At 43.8% G+C, this 17,074-nt stretch overlaps 1 protein-coding gene across 1 annotated transcript in view; it reads left to right on the forward strand.

The window, feature by feature from the left end:
• Positions 1-17,074, forward strand: part of GLI2 (GLI family zinc finger 2) — a 186,571-nt gene that overhangs the window by 130,687 nt on the left and 38,810 nt on the right. The window contains exon 4 of the mRNA XM_066323057.1: positions 16,488-16,690. Within this exon, the coding sequence (XP_066179154.1) occupies positions 16,488-16,690 (203 nt within the window). The remainder of the gene's footprint in view (positions 1-16,487; positions 16,691-17,074) is intronic.

The raw sequence follows: 17,074 nt of genomic DNA on the forward strand, positions 1-17,074 counted from the left end.
AAGGTTTAGATGATATCAGTTGGCCAGGCTCCACTTCAAGAGCAAGTTTACTGCATTCCCTGCTCCCACTTTATTGGTGTGTGTGGGATTGGGTTTTCATATAATTGATCGTGGTAGCTGATAGTGAACCAGGAGAATGTGAGCCTTTTGATGATTTTTTTAAGCAGATGCTTGCCGGAGGTGGTGGGGGGTGCCTTAGAGCTGTCCTTTTCCACCCCCTGGGCAGCAGAAGGACCTGTAATATGGCTTTCGTGATGCTGAGCACATGCTGTTAGATTAAATGTAAGAATTAGGCTCCACCACAACCTTCTGCCCTTTTTTCTGGCTGCAGTGGTGTGCCAGTGTTTCTTTTGCACAGGTAGGGTCTCCTCACAGCAGAGGTATTTCTTCCTTCACAACTCATTTTATCTCTCTATTACACCTCTCCCTACTCTGCACACATGAGCCAAAGTCACTTATAACAGCACCTGGGTGCAGTTAGACAAGACTGAAAAGATGTTGGGGCTGTATAAAATGCATTCATTTACATTTACATTCAGCTTTTTGCATTTAAATCTCTAAGAGAAGTAAATGCGTGTTCTTAAATTCTATAAGGGCCCTTGAGATACTTTCATTTTGGTCCTGTGAAGGCATCCTGGAGAGGAAATTGTCTTATTTCTCTCCTCCTCTTACCACTCCAAAAAAGGCTTTCCTAGCTTTGTAATGGAGATAGTTACAGAGTTTTTGATTTGCAGACCAGCTGCTGGACATGGTACCTGCTGATTGAAAGCTTCAGCAGAAAGCCTCTTAAGATCCCAGAGAGTAACCACACATCCCAAAGTACCACTGGTAGAGGAAGTCTACCAGACTGTGCTTAGTACATTAGAAATAGGAAAGTTTCAAGCTTAAAGCTGCATTAGGGTAAATATCCCAGTGTCTGCTCCCTAGGAAGACCAAATTTTCAAGGAATTAGCAGCATTTCATGCTGTGCTTTGAATAACTGATAACCACGCAGGTCAGATTGTGTTGGTCCTGTTGATTTGAAAAGACTTTCAAGGAGCCAATGATGTTTTCAGTTCTCTGGCTTCTGAAATGAGGCCTTTGCTGCTGTTGTACCCTGATTACAGGGTGCACATTTTGTGATGACATCTTTTGGGGATCAGGGTACAGCATGAGAGTTGGTATATTGTAGAGATCAGGTCAGGATGGATAATTCTGTAGACCAGCTGGAAGAATTTTGCAGTTCGTTCCAAGGAGAGAAATCATATAGAAGCTGTTTCTATTTTCTTTTTTTTTTCTTAGTCCTCCAGCCCAACTGATTCTTTGTGAGAAGTATCACAAGGAACTGATGGACAGCGAAGTTTTTTATCCAGTATGTTTTAAGGCTTCAGTAGTTACTACCACAAGGAACTGATGGACAGCAAAGTTTTTTATCCAGTATGTTTTAAGGCTTCAGTAGTTACTACCTGTTTGTATATTATTTCCAATAGAAGTCTCTAAACAGAGAAATAGTCATAGTGAAACCAGTGTCAGCAGACCCCAAAATGCTTTATTCACTTGACCAAATAGTAGACTTCCAAAGTCAAATAGATTTCTATCCATCTTTGTAAAAGAAATTGTGCACAAACCACTTTTCAGGCTAGGTCAGAGAACTTCACAACCTTCACTCAGAATGTAAGAGTCTAAAATGGAGTTGGGCCAGCTTAGATATTTTAGAAGAACCATCTTTTAACGGTTGTAGAGGATCTTTACAGGGGAAAAATACCCTGGACTTCTGGACTTTAGTAGATAGCAATGAAAGCCATTTCATATTCGTCACCAGAGTATCATCATGTGGCATTGCCTAGTGAGTCAGAGGGAAAGGCATTCTCCCATCAGCACCACTTCCTCCATGTCCTGGGATTGTCTGCTCGAGGCTTGGCTAGGTCTTGACCTCTCTTGGCATGTGAGATCTAAACCTGGTATGACTCCAGACTTCCCTCGACCACGTCTGGTTTGAATCCTGTCAGTGCCTGGATGAGTGTTACCACAAGAATAAGAATCTCTTCAAAGAGTTGTTTGTTTATTTGTTTGTTTAAGAGAGGGCTTCTGCCAAATGTGAAGAAGGTAGGAGCTCTGTGAGCTGTAACTTCTTTCCCTTCAAGTCCCGATGTGCTGCTGGAGCTCAGGATTCTGTCAACCTGGTTTCTTCCTTGCTTGATCTCTGCAGAGCAGGGTTTGCATTTCTGGTGAATTATGTGACGGTTTCTGATAAGGATGGATAGTGAGCAGAGATTTGGGCTTGGTTTCTGTGCAGATGTCACATTGCTTCTTCAGTTATGTCACTCTGGTGCAGCGTATTGGGTGAGTGACCTTTCCCACGATGACTAAGTGAATGAACGGCACAAATTGAGGGACAGAATATTCCTTAAGATACCTTGTGCTGAAGAGCAGCAGATTGTACTCCCTCCCAAAGTCTTGCATTGGATGCAGTGGTTTCCTATTCCTTCATTTGGTTTTTGGCTACATTACCAAACTGGACTTTCTCCAGGATCTGGTTTCTGTGATTGACTTCACTACTTTGTGTTTCATAAGCCTAACCCTTCCAGCTCTGTGTTCATTGGTGATTTTCTCCCAGGCAGGGCAATTTTGTGGTTCACACATTCACCAGCAAAATTGCTGTGATCTCTGAACTTGCACTGCAGTAAGGATTTGTGTGTACATGTGGGAGGTGTGTGGTGTCTCCCTTATTTAGCAGTATAAGGTCTCAATCTAGTGTCCTCCTCCTGTTACAGCCTAACTGGGTGAAAGCTGGACTGAAAGTAATCTCCTGGCCTACTGTGCACATGGTCTGCACACCTCAGTCACATTTGAGATTCAGTTGAAAGAACCAGTGGTGTCCAGGAGGAAATCTTTGATTAAAATGAAACTGTAGACTTCTAGAAGCTGTTCTTGAAGGCTGAAGGTCGAAGGTGGGCATGGTGCAGCCAGGCAGTCCGGCATCTGGGGGGATGTTACTAGAGCTTGACAAGTATGCCTGTAAAAATCCATGGGTATGATAGCCTGATCTGCATTTGTTCTTAGTTTTTGACTTGTCAAACTTTTGTCCTCCTTTGTTGAACAGAAGAATGAGAGCTTTCATGTGGGACTTTTATAATTAAAAGTTTATCTACTACAAGTAGGTCCTTATAACTTCTTGTACTTGCTCTGTCCCTCAGATACTCTGTGACTGACCTTAGAAAATGGTTTGTGCTTTCTTGTACCTTTTTTTTATTGTCGAGAAGCTCTTTTGTAGTAGGCACGAATGATTGTATTAATCCTTACGCTTTTCACAAGTACCAAATGTGTACTGTATGCTGGGTAAGAGTAATTATATTGCCATTAGATTATGAGCAGCTTTCCTGTGCTGTGATGTGATGTGCACAAAGGGAATTGTGAATATTGGCAGTTCAGATCTGGATAGTTGAATTTCCTTGGTTACAAATAACACTTTATATTATTTAAACCATAAAGTTTTTTGTAAATCCACACTATTTTCACCTGTTACATCCTTTGCTTATTTAAACAAATCAAGCGGCTGATACAACTAAATTAAAAAAAAAAAAAAAACCAAAACATGCAAAGTACAGGATATTAAGTTTTATTTTCAAAGTAAACTTCCAAGATAGGATAATTTCTTACTGAAATCCCATCTACAGCCTTTTCCTACAACGAAGGTGTGTAAGAACTTACACCCCACTGAAATGAACTTGAGCTGCAAGTGATACTTGATGGTGCAAAAAGATGAATGATGGGACTTTGAAAAGTTTGTACCACATGGAAAACCTCACTACTGGGATTTCAGCATAGATTTGATTGCCAGGCTTGGTTTGTTTGCCACCGAGTTGTCTAAAATGAAATCCACTGCACCTGAGCAGTTCTGATTTCTCATTTCCAGACCACAGTACAATGGCCCTGTGTTTGCCTTTTCCAAAACCAGAGAGAAATGTTTAAATAACATTTTGTGCTGAATTATTAAAACTGATGCAAATGTTTTCATTAAAATTTGAGTGTGTTTAATATCCCTTCTCTTGAATTTTAAATAGAACCAATACTTGGTGACTTAATTGCCCAGCAATATCTCTTTTTTAGATTTTGCCTTGTATTAATAAAATGAATGTATTTACATAGTTCCAACCTAAGCACATCTCGTTTTACTGACTAATTGCCTCATTTAAAGGGCACACAATGTTAACACCTTTTGGCTTGCCTGAGACTTTACATCATGCTACATGCTGAATCCCATAGTGAACTTTATCCTATGCAAAAGATAAATCATGTTGTCTTATCCTTAAAAAAAACCAAAAAAAACCAAAAAAAAAAAAACCTCCACGACTCTCTGGTCATTTTAACTGCCCCCATTGCATTGTGATTGTGTTCAGACTACTTAAGAGTACCATCTCAGGCAGAGTTGGGCTGCTGTTGTGGAAAGCCATAGCTGTAACCTGTGAGTTGAGCACTTAGAGTTGCCCATGCAGGCATCTCTTCTCAGCTCTGCATAGTTTGAGGGTGCACAGACAGGGCTGGGGGTCTCATCCCTCTCACCACTTAAATGCCACATAAGCTGGTGTTTGGTATAGATGCAGGGTAATTTTTGAGGTAGTGGAGTGGTGAGGATCCTCCTGCTTCTGCTCCTGGATCAGCAGTACAGGAGGCACCAGAACTGTTAGTATGAGGAGGATGTCTGGGGCCTTTGCCCACACTGATGCTGCAGAAAAGTGCCCTGTTTTTCAGGCAACACCCCAAACCCAGCTGTAGTTCCTTGGAAGGGGGAGCATAAAGAGTGGCTGTGCTTCTGCCATTGGAGCATTTAGGAGAGAAACAGCTTCAGTGACTTGGCATCAGCCTGGTGCTTTTGGGAATTAGATGTGACATTTGAGGTCAGGTTGACATAACTTAAGGGTCAGCTGAGGACTGGAGATAGTGAACTTCCCTCTTTTACCCAGCTGAGCTCAGTGTCCTGGGTTGAAGAAAGGTCAGGGGTATCTTAACCTTGACCAGAGGCCCCATGCAGGCAGAAAGGCAGGTGAGAGCAGTGCCCAGGAGAAGGGAGGCCATGGCACAGCCCTAAGGACAGAAGCCACTGGAGGGTGGTGGTGTGGTGATGAGCTGTCTGTGCCTAGGCCTCCTCTCCTGCCAGGCTGGTGATCCCCAGACCCACTGGACACCAACACAGCCACAGCGGATATGCAGGGCTGGGTTCTTCGGCCTGGAAAGGCCATGTGCATGTGCACATCACTCTCCAGCTACAATGACAGGGGCTCTTTGAAATGCTTTTTTGCATTTGCATTTACAAAAACTGGATAAGCCTTTAAAAAAAAAAAAATCTGATAAGTAGCAGGCAATTGAATTAACCGCTGTTGACTGTATTGCTGTCTCTTAACAAACTCCATCTGTATGGTCTCCCTTTGTAGACACAATTTTATAACTTAATTTCCCTACCAAAACATCAGTGTTTACTTAGTAAGAAATCTGTTCTTTGTCAGCTTAAAACAGTGATTTCTTTATTACCAGCCTTCGCAAGGAATGACAGCACAGAGTTGGCACTGGAGCAAGTCTGGTTGAGTCTACAGCGTTGTAATGGAAACAGGGTGAACCGAGGGTCAAGTATAATGGGATTTGTATACAGAAATGTGTCTGCATAAGGAATAGCTGCATGAGATAAGAGAATGAAAGATGAGGCCCGCAGGTCTCCCGTTGCATGGTGTTGGGAAGGAGGTATTGCTGTAGGTACACAGCAGACACAGGAGATGGGGTTACCTCTGTGCCAGCATAGCAAAGTTCCCTAAATCACATGTGCCTGCTCCTGCACCAGCTGATGTGTGTGTAGGATAGATTTGGTGTAGGATACATTGGAGCAGTCATCAGGGATTACCCTAAGAATGTTTTGTATGTAATTTTTACTGATTTTGGGAAGCATAGGGTCAGCGAGGGGTTTTCAAGCTATTACAGTCTGTGGCCTCCCTAAAAAATTTCTAGCAGAGTTGTTAAACATAGTATAGTGAATAACAAGAGCCTTGCAGAGATTTTTTTTTTTGCTGCCTTTCACAACCCCTAACGGAGTTTTTAGTATTTCCCAAGGTTTTGCAAAACCAAAGGTTGAAAAGCACTAGTGTAAACTTTCAGCCGTAAACAGCTGGGGACCATCAGATCCCTATTCCTTCCTTGATAAATGTGTTATATTTTCCTATGCCGTTGACAAACTGAAAGAATAGGAGAGCAGCTGTAGTCAATGAAAACAACGGATCTGGGAGCAAAGGAGTTTTGCGGGGAAGATTTTTTGGGTGGTTACATGGCAGATGAGATATGAAACACCTCATCTTTTCTTACCATGAGATGATGATTTGAGGGGTGGGGGAAGCATCCTGGCTCCTTTGAAGTATGTTCAAGTTGTACAGAGCGGTGAGCAGTGCTGGGGTTTTACTGTAGGACTGGGCTTCTGTTTATTGCTTTTACTTTCTCCTGCTGTAGAGCCTTTCTCAGTCTTACATTGCAGGCTAGAACTGGTAGAGAAATGCCAGTTGTTTGTTGCAGGCAATTGGGGAAAAACGCTGCTTTCTCTGAATTATTTGTGCTCAACTTTTCCCTATGAAAATATTAAACCCTAGCAGAATGCTGTCCAGATTTTAAAAAAAAATCCTTTTTGTCTCATTCATGTTCATTTTCTTTCTAATGTTAAAAAAAAAAAAAAAAAAAAAAAAAAAAACCCAGGGTAAAAAAAGCAGGTTAAAAAGAAGAAATTAATGTTGATTCTCTTACTTTGTACAGAAAACTCCAGATACTTCAAGAGAAAAGCTTGTTTGGAATAAAAAGGGTTTATTCTCTACAGTCACATCAGTGAAAAACTTTTACCTAGTTCTGCTCTTCACCATATAATTGCTTGCTTTTCAGCATACTCATTGCAAAGCAAAGGCTGGTTAGATCAGCCAGTCTGCTGGATCTGATCTTACATTACATCTTGAGCTCTTTGAGTGCCATTAGCATTTCCTTTTAGAAGTGAAGAAATATTGACAGTTTGGTAGGTTTTCTCGCATTTTACTGCACGTTAGGGCACTTCAAAGTCTTTATGTAGTGATGGGAACTGTCATGAAGTAGATGTGAAAAGGGCCTTTGGTCCAACTAAACCTGTCAGCAAAAAAGATTTAGGGCAGATGGTTATTATTAGAAATCAATGTATTTATTATATATTGTTCAGGAATATTTCCCTTTGGAGGTTACTGTGAGTGCTGTTGCTGTTTAAAATGTGTCAAATGCCAGTAAAATTAATTCCTGCAGAAAACCCAGGGAGCCCCAACCAAAAGCTTTGTTATTATGGGAAGGCACGTCTCTTACTCCTTTGTGCTGTGATGCACCAGAGGCAGGTACACACACAGCACACCAGCAGAGTGCCTGGCATGTGTCTGTGTGTGTGTGATGTATTTCTGCGCTGCTATCACAATCACCTTTATGTACTGACGGAGCTCCTCTGTCTGCTGTGGCTGGAAAGGCTTTGTAGAGATCTATGCCGTACCTGTTCCCATTTTGTTATTTTCCCCTTTGTAAACTATGGGGTTTGGTTACTTCCAGTTAGTTACAACAGCTTACTGCTGCTTAGGGCAAGTGTGTCATCTTTCTAAGGCTTGAACACCAATGGTTTTCCCCTGTACTTTAGAAAAGAGAAGCAGGACATTTCAAGAGTTTTGTGATTAATTGGATGTAGGTTTTCCTTCCTTGGTGTCTTGTTTAGCTATAGGTTTTAAGTTATAGGACCTTGGATTATGGGAAGAGGACATTCCCAATAGAAAAGGAGCACATTAGCAGAAACATTAATGCTGGAAGTCGTTGTCCTGGAACAAAGATTCATTTTCCATTCACCCTGTGATTTACAGCACATTCCAACCAAGTGATTTGGCTATGGTCTTCTGGCATAACATTGTTTGCCCTTTCCCTGACATTTTGCATATAAAGAAAAGTTACGAGCTTCTTGGGCATTCAAGGTACCAGGAAATGCAGGAGTCTACCTAATTTGTTAACATGAAATTATAGATGTCAGACACAGACTCTGTTAGTTAACGTTGGTTAGAGTAATGCTGCAGCCAGTTGATTGTATTACAGTCATGATGAAGAGGAATGGTCTTTTTTTGCTTTTCTGGGATATGACAGGTATGGAGCCAAGGCAGATTTAAAGTGTAATGAATGAATAAGCATTTTCTGTGGTTTGCCTGACTCTTCCATGAGCTCGGTTGCTGTGGTGTTGCTGCCACTGTCTTTCTCTCTACTCAATGGATTAGTGCTGGCATAGCATGGAAACAGACTTTTCCAAAGTAGTATAGGAGTTGTCTTTTAAATGCTAAACTCTTCTGTAGCACATGAATGTTATAACCTTTTAAGGCAGAGAAGCCTCCACCCAAAAGTAGCATAGGAAGAAGACACTGGGCAGGGATTCAAAAACTCAGATTTCTTCCCACAAACATGCACTTCCATTTGTTTTCCCAAGCCCAATGTCTTCACAGCTACAAGCAGAGTATTCACTTGAAAGTGCTAATATCCTCAACACATATCCCAAGGGAACACAATGAGATGCAGAGAAATGGCTGTGTCACATCCGACACATCTCCCTAACACCCATTTCCCACATCCCCACACCAGTGTTGACTCCTCTCAGATCTCCCTCAGCTGTGCCATCAGGATCTGGTCTGCATCTACACCTCTCCTCATCTTTTTCCCCACTGATTCCCCCCTGGCTTGCTCCTTCAATCAGCCATGCCACTACCCAGCCTTCATCCCCTCCCCACCCTGACCCTGCAGTGTTTTGGCACCCCAGCTCTCAACATTTGTGGCTACTGGAATCAAGTTCTTGGGCCCAGTGGTTTCAACCTGAAGCTCACATGCCTCCAGGTTTGCACTGCTCCTTAGGTTTGCTTCCTTTCACTGCCCCCTTCACTTCTATCTATGCTTTTCTTCATGCCTTTTCTCTCACTTTTCTTCCTTCTCTCCCCCTCAGCTACCTTCCTTGAAGTTCCCCTTCTTAAAATGTGCTTCTTCTCTGAAGGCTTTCATCATTAATCTCTCAAGAAACTATCTTAGAGCCTCATCTGCTGTGCTTTGATTTATTCGTTGTGCAGTTTTTTTGGCAAGTATCTCATAAGAACTGAGCTGGTCATCCTTCTACCTCCATTCCAAAAGGAAAGCTTGTGTGAAAAGGTGGGCTTTCAGAACTTAAATTAAAAGATCATGTAAGTAAGATAATTGGATAAAAAAAAGGATATTAGGATCTGAAACAGAATGTTTACTTGCTTTGATGTGCTTTGGGAACATATGTCTGCACAGTGGGTTATGTGGCTGATTAAGTATAAAACAATCCGAGAAAAAATTACCACTATTAAGCTTAAATCAAAGATCTCTCCCTAAGACACTAATTTGATTTGGGTTTGAAGGTCCCGTATCAACCCTAATTTCTACCTTTGATGTCTTGCTGCTTTGTGTGTTGTATAATGGAGGGCAACCTTACTTAAAAAAATATGCGGGTTTCTTCCATTTTAAAAGCAATATTGTTATTGTTGTTGTGTTGCAGTTGTGGCTACAAATGTCAGCCAGTACTAGACCCTTGTTGTGGTAAATGCAGCACAAGTGCAATGAGAAACCATATGTGGTCAGAAGAGTTTATAATCTGAGAACCAATCCCTGTGCTCAGGCTCCCTGCTTTGCACCCTCCAAAAGTTGCCCCTGTCCCCACTCAGGCTGCCAACAATCTGTGAGCTGAAAACGATTGTTAACTTACGGTGGAACATAGATGAAAGAGGTTTCAAACTCTAAACCAAAACACTTTTGATTTCATTATTAAAAAGTAATATATATCAGGTGAATTCAAATAGGTTGTTTTTTTTGTTCTTGGGTTTAGATGTTTTAAATATAGGATTGAAACCAGGTATGTTTGAATATGGAATAGTCTTTCAAAAAGAAAAATGAAATATGTTTACCACTGTTTTTTTCCACTTTTGTAACAAAAAAATTCTTTTTCTTACCTGGAGCAAGTGTTTCAAATTACTCTTATGCTAGAAACAGCATTAAGTCTAAGGGATGGGGAAAAAAAATCATACAAAGAATTTGTACCTACCTTAGATTATGATACTTTATAGATGAAAAACGTAGTTGTGTTGGAGACCTGTTCTTGTTGCTCCTCCCATTAGTGGCAGAGTTTTCTTTGATTTCAGTAGTACAAGATTAGACTTTGAGCATGACAACTACCATTGCCAATGGATGTGGAGTGAGATTTTCATAGTGTCTACCTAAATCCTTCTCAAAGCGCTGCCCAAACCACAAATTCACAAGTAAGGGATTTCATATTCAGAGATTCCTATATGTTAAGGCCCACTGGAATTACTACAGTTAACTGATCTAACATCTGCAACACTGGCCATAGGATTCCCCTCTCTAATTTCTACAGTGGGAGAAATTACTATTTCCTACTATTAGAACTCCAAACCTTACATTGCACTTAAAGCTCATCTTTTAGAAAAGCATCTAGTTTTGCCATACAGATTTGTTGCGATGCTGAATTTACCAATTCCATCCGTAAACCCATCTAATGGGAACTTACTCTTGTTGATAAAAAAATCTTTTTAAATAGATATTTTATTGTTACAAATTTTTCTTCATTTTTATTTTTATGCTTCTTTTTTTGTCCAAAGACAGGTTTGAGGGGAAAAGAGAAAATAGGAACTGCATGAAACACGCCCATTAAATTTCTGCAGAAAAGCTGTAACAATTTTTGTTCAGATTCACTATCTCTGTAACATCTTAGAAGTGAGACCATTAACTGCTGAATTAGTAATGGTAGCTCTGATTTTCTATATATTCATCTTCGTGAGTATGAAAAAAAAAATGAACCTTATTTTAGAGCTGAGAAGATACAAGCAAAAAAAAAATATTACTTGTGCTATGCATCCCGATGGAGTGGGGGCTGGGAGTTAGCAGTGATGTCTCTGGAGTCCCCATCTCGATCTCTTTGTAGAGGGACACACAGGCTGGCTCTCCAAGTTGATAGTCTTATATTCGATCATCAGGTCACTTTACTGGGTAATTACCAACTTGTGGCAGTGCTGGGGGAGCTGGGGAGCGCCAGTGATTCCCCATCGCCTCATTACCGCGCTGCCCCGCGCTCCCCGGCAGCGGCTGCGGGGAGAGGCGGCTGCCGGGCAGCTCTGTGCTGCTCCTGCGGAGCATCCTCTGCGCTCCGGGCTGAGGAAACGGCGGGGAGGGAGACCTTGGTGAATGGTCAAACGCCCTGTGAATTTGATAGTCGTGGCCCAGGTTTGACCTCTGGAAGTTACCTTGTTTTGAGGGACCTCGCGGGGTTTGATCCTCAGGGTACCGCACAACTGTTGCGACCTCTCGCCCTTCCTGTTGTAAGGGACTTTAAATCAGAAATAAACAGAGGTGAAGCTGAGGGGCGGGTGAGAGCTGTTTAGACTGAATCATTTAGCATGAATCCTGGGGCACTTTAGGTTTCCTGTTGAATACAGCTTTGGCATCCCATCCATACAGTGTCTGCCATGAGAGCAGTCCATTTTTCAGATGTCTGTATGGCTTTCCTCCGTCTCCTTCAGACAAAGGTGGTATTCTAGGTACACAGGACTTGGAAAAACAGGCTAGGAAGTTTTATAGAAAACGAAACAAAAGCAAGGGGGTTTATGTGGGGTTTAAAAAGGATTGTTGGCTTTAAAAGCTTTTTTTTTTTTAATAGCAAAATTCAACCAGGGTATGATACCCCCCCATGAGTAGTTCTGTTCCTTGCTTCTATGTCTGTTCAGCAGCTATGCATTTCTTTATTGCAGAGCAAAACAATTGCCTTCAAGTGTCTATATTCCATTAAGCATATGGAAAAGTATTCAGCCCTTTGTTTTCTGCAGAATGAATTTATTTGTCACATAAGTATTAATTTAGACTAGTCATGGAACATTAGTGCTTGGTAATTGTCTGCATTTTTCTGGGGTTTATTTAACTGATGGAGATTATTTCAGAAATGTGCAACTTCTTTAACTGTTACATTCATTGCTGAGTGCCACTTGCAGAGGCTGCAGACTCACAGCAGTGGAGAGATGTTGCCTCATCTTGGCCATGCAAGATTCTGGGATTGCTGATGCATGTCCACTGAGGGAGAGCAGGAAAAAGTCACCCCAAGGCCCTTTCCATAGCAGCCAGCACTGGTTTTGCTAGTTCCTGAGGCTTTCCCTGCTCAGGAGCCCAGCCCAGTTCCTCAGCAAGGATGCTGCTCCTCTGCCATGGGACCACGAGGGTTCTTTCTCAGCACTGCATCCAGCAGCAGCATCAAAGATAAGCACCTGTCAGGCTCCAGGGCACACAAAGGAGAATAGTGCTCTGCCTCACCAAAAACCATCAGCTGAGGTTTCTTTGCCTTGGTTTTCAGAGGAAAAAGACAGCTCCCTCCCCTAGACTTTGGGATGAGACTGCAAAACTTCAGACGAGCTGTCACTCCTTTAGCAAAACCCAAGAAGCAAGAAAATTAAGCAGATCTCTTTTCCCCAGTGAAGGAGTGACCAGCTCCTGGGAAACAGCCAGAAGTCTCCCAGTGTCCACAGGCAGTGTTTGTCATGCCTCAAATGCTGGTATCTCTCCTTTTGCTGACTGTGTTCCTCCACTGTCACGTGTTACCACTGCCCCACAGTTCTGCTCTGCAGGCAGCTGAAACCAGGTAAATTGTGCCAGGATTTCTGCTCTCCGAAGGGGTCATCCACTGCACTGGTAAAGACCCGCTCTGTAAAGCCTTTAGTAGCTTGTATGCCCCCAGCACCACCATAACGCCCTGCAGCCCTTAGGTGGCATCAAGTAATGTCTCCCACACCTCAGTGTCTCCCCCTGTTAAAGAACAGCAAAGGAAAAGGCACTCCTGGGTGGGGGAGGAAATGAATCCAGGCTCACATGCTTTGTCAGAGATGCAAATTGCTCTACAAGTCCTGAGCATTAATTATAGAGCCTGGGTTTCTCGCTGGAGCCGCGGGGAAAACAGGCCCCTGGCTCACATTAAATTTAATGGCGTTTGGACACCCAATTCCCTTAGCCTATTTGAAAACCAGAATCCCACTTTCTCCAGATATATATGTGGTCAGGTGAAATCCCTTGTCCCACTACAGACAGCAACACTTTTAAAGCATTGAGTGATCAGGAAAGCCAGGAGCTCTCTCTCAGGTGGTGGGGTGTTTTCTTCATGCAATGGGACCCAGGAAAGAAGCAGGAGTGACATGTTTGGCAGAGGTCTGGACAGGGATCTCTATGGACAGGCTGAGGAATGCAGCTCTGGCACCATGGTTTCATCGTATGGGCTGGTCCAGCACCACAAGCTCAAGGCTGTCCCACTGCAGGGTCTGGGGCATGGAGAGCCTTGCATGCCCTGGATGTGAGCTGGACATTGGGACAGAGCTGCCTTGCCCCAGCACTGCTTCATCTCTCATCCATTCCCTCTAAAGAGCAGGATGTGATGATTCTCCTCTGCAAGGAGTAGCCCTGTGAGGATACAGCTGCGTCTCACTGTAGCTGCAGTGCCAATGTGATGGCTCAGTATGGGATAAGAAATAATGCAACTGGGAAAAAATAAAACCTTTGGGAAGTTAGGAGCAGAGGATGCCCCTGGCTGAGTGAATTGTAGGCAGCTCCTGGAAGCCACTTTATTTTGTGGCATGCTTCACCATGGGTTGTTGTTTTGCTGGAATTGTAGGTGTACAACAGTGAGAGGTGATCCCTGCCTGGGAGGGCTCACAGGAGCCAGATCTTGATGGGGGTATGACTATCCTAGTCCACAGATGGACCAGTGAGCAAGGACAGGCTTTAAGCAGAGCCATAAGGAGCTGCCTGCTCTCTAACCCAGTCTTTGTGCACCAGGCCAACCTCATGTTCAAACACCAGCTGCGTTTCCAGCTGCATGCATTTTGGGGAAATTCTTGATCTTTTTCCCAGTGTTACCTCTTTGTTCAGGGTGGAGTTTTCCTACTCTGAGGGACTCCACCATTTCTGCCTAATTTAGCACAGAGAAAATGAACAGCAAACCCTTCATATTGTTACACGCATTTTAGATGTCGGCCTCACAGTTTGATCAGCAGAGGCTCCAAAGGCTCGTAAACCTGGTAATACATAGTTCCAGGACTGCATCAAAGAAGTTCACAACCCTTTTGGGAGAAGCTCTGAGTACTGATGAAAGAGGGAACTTATTGTATATGTAAGAAAACTTCTTTCATGGCTTATGTATTAAGGCAGGCACTGTGGCCCAGGGAAGATGGGGGCTGCTTTTAATTTACATCGCCCCTCACTTATATTAAGTCTTCGTCAGAAGAAAAATTAGTCAGATGTTTTCTTAATGACATCATTTTTTTTAATCCTGTTTCATTTTTTCCAGATGAGGCGGTGGAGATTATTAGAAATGAATTGAAACTAAATCTGGAACAGAGACTTTGATTCACTTCTCCCTCCTCCCCGGTAGAAATAAATTGGTCGGCTCCGTGCTCGGATGCCTTTATTAGCAGCCTCGACAGAAACCAGCCCCAGCGGCCTCGGCTGCAGCTTCCTGAGCTCGCCGCCGCCATGGCTGACGTCATGGCGAGAGGCACCACAGAGTGACTTTGGTCACCCCATAATTTTGGTAATGGAAGGCCATGGCAACACAGGTGGGGAGGTTATGAGGTCTGAAATAGCCATGCCATCATCAGTTTGTCTTTCAGTGTCATGAAAGAAAACAGGGTTGATGCTGGTGGTGGGTGTTCCTCTGGCAAAACCCCAGCCTGGGACTGATGAGCCACCTGTTTTGGTGGCTGTGCATCTCCACAGAGCCTTTATGTGTGATGGGTTTTCACTGCCTGTTATTTCACACCACTGAGCCACAGAGTGTATTGCTACAGAAAAGTTCTTTGAACTACGAATATTTCAGAAAGCACTTAATTTACTACCCATCAGCAAAAGGTGTTCAAAAAGCCACAAGGTTTACTAATTTATTATAAAGACAGAGAAACACACAGAAGATCAAACAAAGACAAACATGCTCGTTAAACTGCTGAATAAGTCTGCAAAGCTTATATTACATTTCTGTGTGGTTTTGTTGATATGCAAGTATTACAAATAAATTTAAATACACCTGAACTGTTGATAAGGCAGGGTGGAACTGAGATCCTGAGGTACTGGTGGCGTGTTGAAACTGCTCTGACCATCGTGTTCATTGTGCATGGAGAAACAGATCTTACATCCACTCACTAGTGGTGTATTTGGATAGTCTTAGTGAAGGGTCTTTGTTGTACCCTCCCTTAGATCATGTCCCAGATCCCTGACCTCCAAATCCCTGTTGTTCTGTGCTTAGGGTGCAGCTCCACGGGGAGCACATCCATCTCCCTCAGCTTTGCCAGAGCACCCAGCCAGGGACGAGTGCTGTCCCTGCTGTGACCTGTGTGTCAACACCAGATCTGCTTCCAGCAGTCTGTGAGTACAGAGAGAGCTAATACAAAGCAGATTTTGCTCTTTTGTTTTGCCTAATGATAGCTCTGCCTCCTTTGGTGTCTAGCTCAGATTTTCTGCTTCTCAGGTCAGGGTGAGTAACTTTTTCTCCTTTGCACCCTCTGTGGTTTGTCTGAGAGGCTGGAGGGTACAGTAGGGCACGTGTCTGGGAAAAGTCCTCAGACTTTCTCTTCCATCCTTGTTCACCCTTCAAAAAACTGCCTAAACACTGAAATGCGCATGTGACTTTTTTTTTGTTACCTGTGGAATCCCTCAGCATTTACTGACTTTATTCTAAGGTGGCACTTGGCCTGAGGAAGATCTGAGGGATTTAAGAGAGGCGGCCCCCAGAAAGCATGCAGTAAAACCTCTCGTGAACTTTTGCCCTCTGAACCATACCGCCAGCCTGTCAAGGAGGTTTGTGCTGGCCATGATGGACGCAGGAGGTGGGGCTGCTGCGCCGGCACGGGCCAAGCCACGCACGCTGGGCTGAGCAAAGCCCAGCTCAAGATCACATAAGTTCTCCTTGCAACATTTCCATCCTTGCACAGATTGCCCTGTCAAGGCCTTTCTGCATGTGGAACACTAAACATTTGGATATCCAGGGGCAGTGAGGAGCTTGCAAACTCCCCTTTTGCTTCAAATGTCGTTGTGTGGCCACAGGGCAACACACGTGGCTCTCTGTGCAAGGAGATGGGGTAGGATCTCTAGCACAGGGTGTGTTCTATGCTTCCTCTATGTGCAGGCATTGCCTTAAAGCAGCTTGTGCCCCTTTCCACAGCAGCCCAGTTGAGGTGAGCCACCTTGCACAGATATATATTTAGTGCAATACTGGTGCCTGTCCACAGGAAACTTGGGAACTTCAGATTCTGTGTATGCCAAAAAGAGATGATTGTATGTGCTTAAACTCGTCTCTTGTGGGTGAAGGTGCTGGGGCAGGACAGAGAAGGGTGGAAAGCCGTTGTGCCTGCTCTGGGTGGCTGTGAGTGACAGCGTGTCTCTGTTTTCCTTCCCAGGCCGCCTCCTCTGAGCGGCAGCCCCGTCATCTCCGACATCTCCCTCATCCGCCTGTCTCCGCACCCTGCCGGGCCTGGCGAGTCGCCCTTCAGCCCAGCGCACCCCTACGTGGCACCCCACATGGAGCACTACCTCCGCTCTGTGCACAGCAGCCCCACGCTCTCCGTCATCTCTGCTGCCAGGGGCCTCAGTCCTGCCGACGGTAAGACACTCTGCTACTGGTACTGCAGCGATTTTGTAGCTCACCAGGACTGAAATTCCCTAAAACCCGGGGATTTACAGCTGCAAAGACTCCGCAACTGCTCTCTGAAGTGGGAGAGCTGTCTCTTTTTCTTTTTGTTGGTTTTTTTTTCCCCTTTAACTACACATTTGTTTTGCATCATCGCACTGAGAAAGCAGAGCGTGAGAATAGCTATTACTGCTGGATCGTATTATAAATATTTTGCTTAAAGTATGTTCCTTTCTGCAGCACTCTTTTTCTCTCGTAGGAACTTCCCTGTTCTTATGTCTCAATAGAGACTCAGCTTTCCCCGGAGAGGGTCAGAGTTGTTCTGGCTGCCCGGGCTGGCTGAGGCTGATGTTGCAG

Source organism: Sylvia atricapilla, chromosome 7 (genome assembly GCF_009819655.1).
Source record: "Sylvia atricapilla isolate bSylAtr1 chromosome 7, bSylAtr1.pri, whole genome shotgun sequence".
NCBI classification, from domain to species: Eukaryota; Metazoa; Chordata; class Aves; order Passeriformes; family Sylviidae; genus Sylvia; species Sylvia atricapilla.